The sequence below is a fragment of the Schistocerca nitens genome, chromosome 5 (genome assembly GCF_023898315.1).
Source record: "Schistocerca nitens isolate TAMUIC-IGC-003100 chromosome 5, iqSchNite1.1, whole genome shotgun sequence".
In the NCBI taxonomy this organism is placed as follows: Eukaryota; Metazoa; Arthropoda; class Insecta; order Orthoptera; family Acrididae; genus Schistocerca; species Schistocerca nitens.
The window spans coordinates 85,664,781-85,670,780 of record NC_064618.1 but is presented as its reverse complement, the minus strand read 5'-3'; the positions used below and the strand labels follow the sequence as shown (position 1 = coordinate 85,670,780).

The 6,000-nt window shown below is 36.6% G+C and overlaps 1 protein-coding gene across 1 annotated transcript in view; it reads right to left on the bottom strand.

Moving 5' to 3' along the window:
• Positions 1 to 450: 450 nt before the first annotated feature.
• LOC126259873 (aurora kinase A-A-like) overlaps positions 451 to 6,000 on the bottom strand; it is a 55,766-nt gene continuing 50,216 nt past the window's right edge. The window contains exon 6 of the mRNA XM_049956933.1: positions 451 to 898. Within this exon, the coding sequence (XP_049812890.1) occupies positions 800 to 898 (99 nt within the window). The 3' untranslated portion in view covers positions 451 to 799. The remainder of the gene's footprint in view (positions 899 to 6,000) is intronic.

Genomic DNA, 6,000 nt, shown 5'->3' with positions numbered 1-6,000 from the left:
GCACACTTTTTTACCTTCTTTTTGCCTTTAAATCTGGCATGAAGATCCCACATTCCAGTAACATTGTCTAGGAGACCATAATACAAAATAAATTTTTCACGCAATAGTCTGTAGATACAGGGAGGGAGGGGGGGGGAGGCAATGATGGAATCTGTCCAATGTGAATTTCAGGACTATTTTTGCACCATGAAATTTTTCATCTTTTTCCAACTTCCATTAAATTCACCATAAATTAAGGAAACACTTTCAGAAGTTTAGCAGGAGAGAGAGAAAAAAAAAAATTGGGGAGGGGGGCAGCAAGGGTTTAAGAATTAAGTTATTTGTCTTCCAGCAAAAAGCTAGGTTTTTTAATGCACTGAATTGAAATAGTCAGGAAGTTAAAACCAGCATTTGCATACTCACAATTCAATAAATACTTGTAACAAAATATACATTTCATCGATATCTTACATCTATGTGCATACATGAATACAAATATAAAAAAAAACATTAGTATGAAAGTTAAAATCTTTACATAGGAAGGTAATCCAGAAAATAGAAGACTCATTAAGTACATGGAAACATACATACATCATCACAAAATTAAAATTATATAGTAGTAAAATATAAAATATTAACAACAATGACAAAAATTTCAAAGTTATTCAGTACATAATCAATAAATCACATAAACAGGAATTTTCTGCTCATCACAGTAATTCATTACAGGTTCAGTGCCACACATCCAATCAATATCTGGTCTGTACTGTTCAAAAGAACTGATTGGTGTGTCCCATTTGTCGCACTTACAGTGCACATCTTATTTTACATTCTTTTGAGTAAACACATTTTTAAGAATCCATGGATGTTTCAATACTTCTGACAGAGGTAACCGGTTTTGTGGTACCACCACAAGCAGCTGCAAAGAAGGTACAGACAGTTAGCTCAAACCATTGATCTATAGCACAGTGATTTATTCATTAATACCATGGAAATAATTTTTAATTTTATCAAAATATAAGGAATTTACTTCAAACCACAAACTATGACATGCCAAACCTGACAAGGGAACAAGAAAAATATCATCATTACCATTTAAGTATATAATATTCCAACGAATATCCACTTCCAGTAAAAAAAGTTTTAAGATAATATAAATTTTAATCCATTTAATTAAGCTTTTACTCATTATTTCATGGACAGGGAAATAAGTTCATGTTGTTTTAAGTTTGGTTTACGTTCTTTCACTCGGTGTTCGTGTTTCTGAAATGACAGATCTAACAGTAAGGCAACTAACACACACACACACACACACACACACACACACACACACACACACACACACACACACACACAAAGGGTATTTGGTCTGGTAGGACGAGGGTCTTTCATAAGGTTATTAAAGCTCAGCCTTTTGCTTCCTTCTCATTAACATAATAAGTCAGTCTTCTATAATTTTTTTTTGTTTATTGAAAGGAAACAAGGTAGTCAAGGTAGTGATACAAACTACTCGAAAATGAAGGAAAAACAAAGTATCTGTGGCACATGGGCTAATAATGTGACACCATAGGTAATACCTAATCAATAGCAAAAGTTATAAATAAATTGCTGAACATCTGATGAAGACATTTCCTATGGTCCATTTAAAACTACTTTATAGTTAACGTCTGTCACTTGCAGAGACAGTTCTGTCATATCATATCGGCTGCAGCTCTGTTACAGATGACACCTGGTGTGTCACTTCGGAAATCCTCAGCGTAGCCAATTTGTGGGGAATTTCAGTTTGATTGGGGACTGGCATTGTGTGGGGAATATGAGGGGATTTTAAGAGATTGCTATTTATTAATATATTGTAGCTTTTACATTGATTGCTTCATGCTTGCCGAGTTTGTGGCTGGTGTCAATTCTAAATGATTTTCAAGACCTTAAGCTCGGAGTGAGTTTCATAGAGAAGATTTCAATCAATTTCATATAAACAGGGCAGATAAATGTACTTTTATATACAGATATTACTTAACGCAGATTGAACATAACAATGGCTGAGCACTGTAGTGTTTCGAGAATTTCCGTGTAAATTCTAGAACTACTCTGCCTTCCACCATCTCAAACACACGATATTTTAGGTGTGAGTGGGAGAAAGGAACTCTGCTTACTGCACGTCACCTGTGTGTGTGCAGGTGTGAAATCACTCATGAGCAAAAGGTCGACGCGGCGGTTGAACGGCACCGATAAGTACGTGTCGGGCGATCCATGGAAGTCTTAGTGAAAGCACATTAAAGAATCAAGGAACTTAAGAATAACAGATTCTGAATTGTGAAAAAACTCTTACCTTGGACTTGCTGGAGGCAAGACATATTTTACAATATGTTTGTAGTAGAGACATGGTTTTTAAACCAGCTCTTTTGTAAATGGACTTAAATCTGTTTCTAATGTGAGACGATATGAGTTAAGAGAAGTTAAATGTTTATGTGTGAATTTTGTCCTTATGAAGCTCAAATATATAAATAGTTATTGAAAAGTATTCTTCGAGTACCGAATTATTTCACAAATGGTGAGAGTGTCTAAGGTTCCTGTAACTAGCATCGTTCTTCGGAGAAGTTTACACAGATTCCAGAAGCTGACTATCCAGAGAAGATTGGCTGTATACACCAAGCAAGTTTACTCGTATAAGAGAAGTGGGAAGTTTGCACATACACTTAGTCGTCCAAACCATTAGAACGCATGTGAGGAAAAGCAGTTGAGCACATGCTTAGAGCAAAGCATTGTTCCCCTTCCTCAGTCTCTGCTGGGCAGTACTCTCGCCACTCTTCAGCTCATATAGTGTGTATTCCAAAACGCTCAACTGCTAACGTTTTGTTTTCTTTACTTGGGAAATAGTAACGATTTTGTGCAAAAATGGTTAAACAGTTGCTGAAAGGTGTAGATTAAAAGGCAGAAATTAATCCTAAGGTAGATTACTATCTAAACTTGTTCAAATTCGTTTAAACATCTCACAAATAGCTTGCTCACATTTTAACAGAATCTGTGCCTATATTCTGATCTGGAGTCATTGGTGGTAATTCAGATGTTTTCCTGCTGCTTTAAAAATCCTACCAGCCTTTACCACATGTCAATGTGTGACAGTACATTAGTCATTCACACAGTGAAAGGTTTATTGTTGTTAATGTCGGTTTGCTGGGAATTGCGAACGCACGTGATGCACGACAGCCAAGAAAATGCTCATAGCACAACATCATCACATCTTTATTGCCTTGAAAGTGTGATCTGACTGTAAAGGTTTAATAAGCAAATTAAATATCACATCACTCTTACTCATTGAATAGTTGTTTCAGAATCTGCTTACTTTAATATCACATTCTCTGTTGCAGACAAGTACCATGTGTGAACATGATCAACTTTGTACAGAATGTTTCCACAGAACCTCTGTACTTCTGTGGGTTGCATAAGTTTCTACCATAGCAGGGAAATAATAGGGTTGGGCAATAAACATTTTGCTCACAATTGGCTGGCTGCTGTGGTATCACCAAGAAATGGTCCATTGTAACTGATGACAAAGGCTACGGATTTACATGGAGTTTGACAGAGTTTGCTTCCATCAGATTATTTTGAAATGTTAAGTGCTTTGCTGTTGCTAAAATCATCCATATCTTATTTGATTGTCGGTTTGTGCCCCACTCATCAGTAATGAGCCAGATCGCAGTTTATTCTGGCATCTTTTACAACAATAATGTTTGGCCTTTTCTGGGGTATTTGAACAGTGGAACTGTTGGAATTATAGGTATTTAGATTTAATGTAATGCCACTAGTTTCTTTTTAGATGCTCACATTTTCATTGTGTCATTTTCAAAGTACTTGGCAACTGTCCTAAGACAGTATAGTTTTGATGAGGAAATCTTATGGCTTATTTCCAATGTTGCAGCGAAAATGGTTTGAAATAGATGTTTATGACAAAAACCATTAGGTTTTCATACATGTTGAAAACTGTCTTAAGACATGTTATTACACTAGCAAACAGCACAGAACATATGTAGAATATGAATACCATAAAATCAACAGGTCACAGTACATTACGACTAATTAAGCTTAAATAGCTACTGTTACATTGAAATAACTTCAGCAGCAGACTAAAACTGTTGAAAACTACATCTGACAGGAAGCAAAGCTTGTTCAAATATCTTTTTTTTTTTTTGTTGGTGACCCTACAGCCACTGCGTTAAATTTGCAAAACTTGGCCATAATCAATCGTACACATGAAATAATAGAGAGAAATGTTGAGAATTATACTTCCACACATTATTATAATTGCTATACAGTTTTCAATCCATTTGTATCATGAATCAAAATTCTTCACACGTTTTATTCCGCTCTTCATTACTGCAAAGATAAATCTCACTTTCTCACTTATCGATAGTGAACTACTCTAGTGTTTTCCATTTTCTTTTTCGAACAGAAAATTTACAAACATTAGCATTTCAACACTTTTTTTTATTATTTCTCATGATTTGTGGGGATCTGCTCTATATGTACAATATGCGAGTTTTTAAAGATACTATCAATAAACTGTCACATTTACATAAGCATGAGCTTCCGCAGCTGTTTTCACTGTCATTAAAATCCTTGTGAGTTGTTGACCACATTGTCAATACATAAAACTGTCAGACATTTTGGCCACTATTGTAAATGGCCTTCCTCAGGGCTTTGTGCTGAGCTGGGCTGCAGAGTGTGAGAGACTACAAATCTTATATAGTAGCGGAGGAAGCTATTTACATAATTTGGTAACATACTTGAGGATAGGAGGAGGATAGTCATGCATTCTTTATTGGCCTTTATACTATGAATAAAAGAAGGTTGTATACCTGGAAGAATCCTGGAGATACTAATAGGTATCAGATAGATTATATAATGGTAAGACAGAGATTTAGGAACCAGGTTGTAAATTGTAAGACATTTCCAGGGGCAGATGTGGATTCTGACCACAATCTATTGGTTATGAACTGCAGATTGAAACTGAAGAAACTGCAAAAAGGTGGGAATTTAAGGAGATGGGACCTGGATAAACTGAAAGAACCAGAGGTTGTAGAGAGTTTCAGGGAGAGCATAAGGGAACAATCGACAAGAATGGGGGAAAGAAATACAGTAGAAGAAGAATGGGTAGCTCTGAGGGATGAAGTAGTGAAGGCAGCAGAGGATCAAGTAGGTAAAAAGACGAGGGCTAATAGAAATCCTTGGGTAACAGAAGAAATATTGAATTTAATTGATGAAAGGAGAAAATATAAAAATGCAGTAAATGAAGCAGGCAAAAGGGAATACAAACGTCTCAAAAATGAGATCGACAGAAAGTGCAAAATGGCTAAGCAGGGATGGCTAGAGGACAAATGTAAGGATGTAGAGGCTTGTCTCACTAGGGGTAAGATAGATACTGCCTACAGGAAGATTGGAGAGACCTTTGGAGAGAAGAGAACCGCTTGTATGAATATCAAGAGCTCAGATGGCAACCCAGTTCTAAGCAAAGAAGGGAAGGCAGAAAGGTGGAAGGAGTATATAGAGGGTTTATACAAGGGCGATGTACTTGAGGACAGTATTATGGAAATGGAAGAGGATGTAGATGAAGATGAAATGGGAGATAAGATACTGCGTGAAGAGTTTGACAGAGCACTGAAAGACCTGAGTCGAAACAAGGCCCCGGGAGTAGACAACATTCCATTAGAACTACTGATGGCCTTGGGAGAGCCAGTCATGACAAAACTCTACCATCTGGTGAGCAAGATGTATGAGACAGGCGAAATACCCACAGACTTCAAGAAGAATATAATAATTCCAATACCAAAGAAAGCAGGTGTTGACAGATGTGAAAATTACTGAACTATCAGTTTAATAAGTCACAGCTGCAAAATACTAACGCGAATTCTTCACAGACGAATGGAAAGACTGGTAGAAGCGGACCTCGGGGAACATCAGTTTGGATTCCGTAGAAATGTTGGAACACGTGAGGCAATACTAACCTTACGACTTATCTTAGAA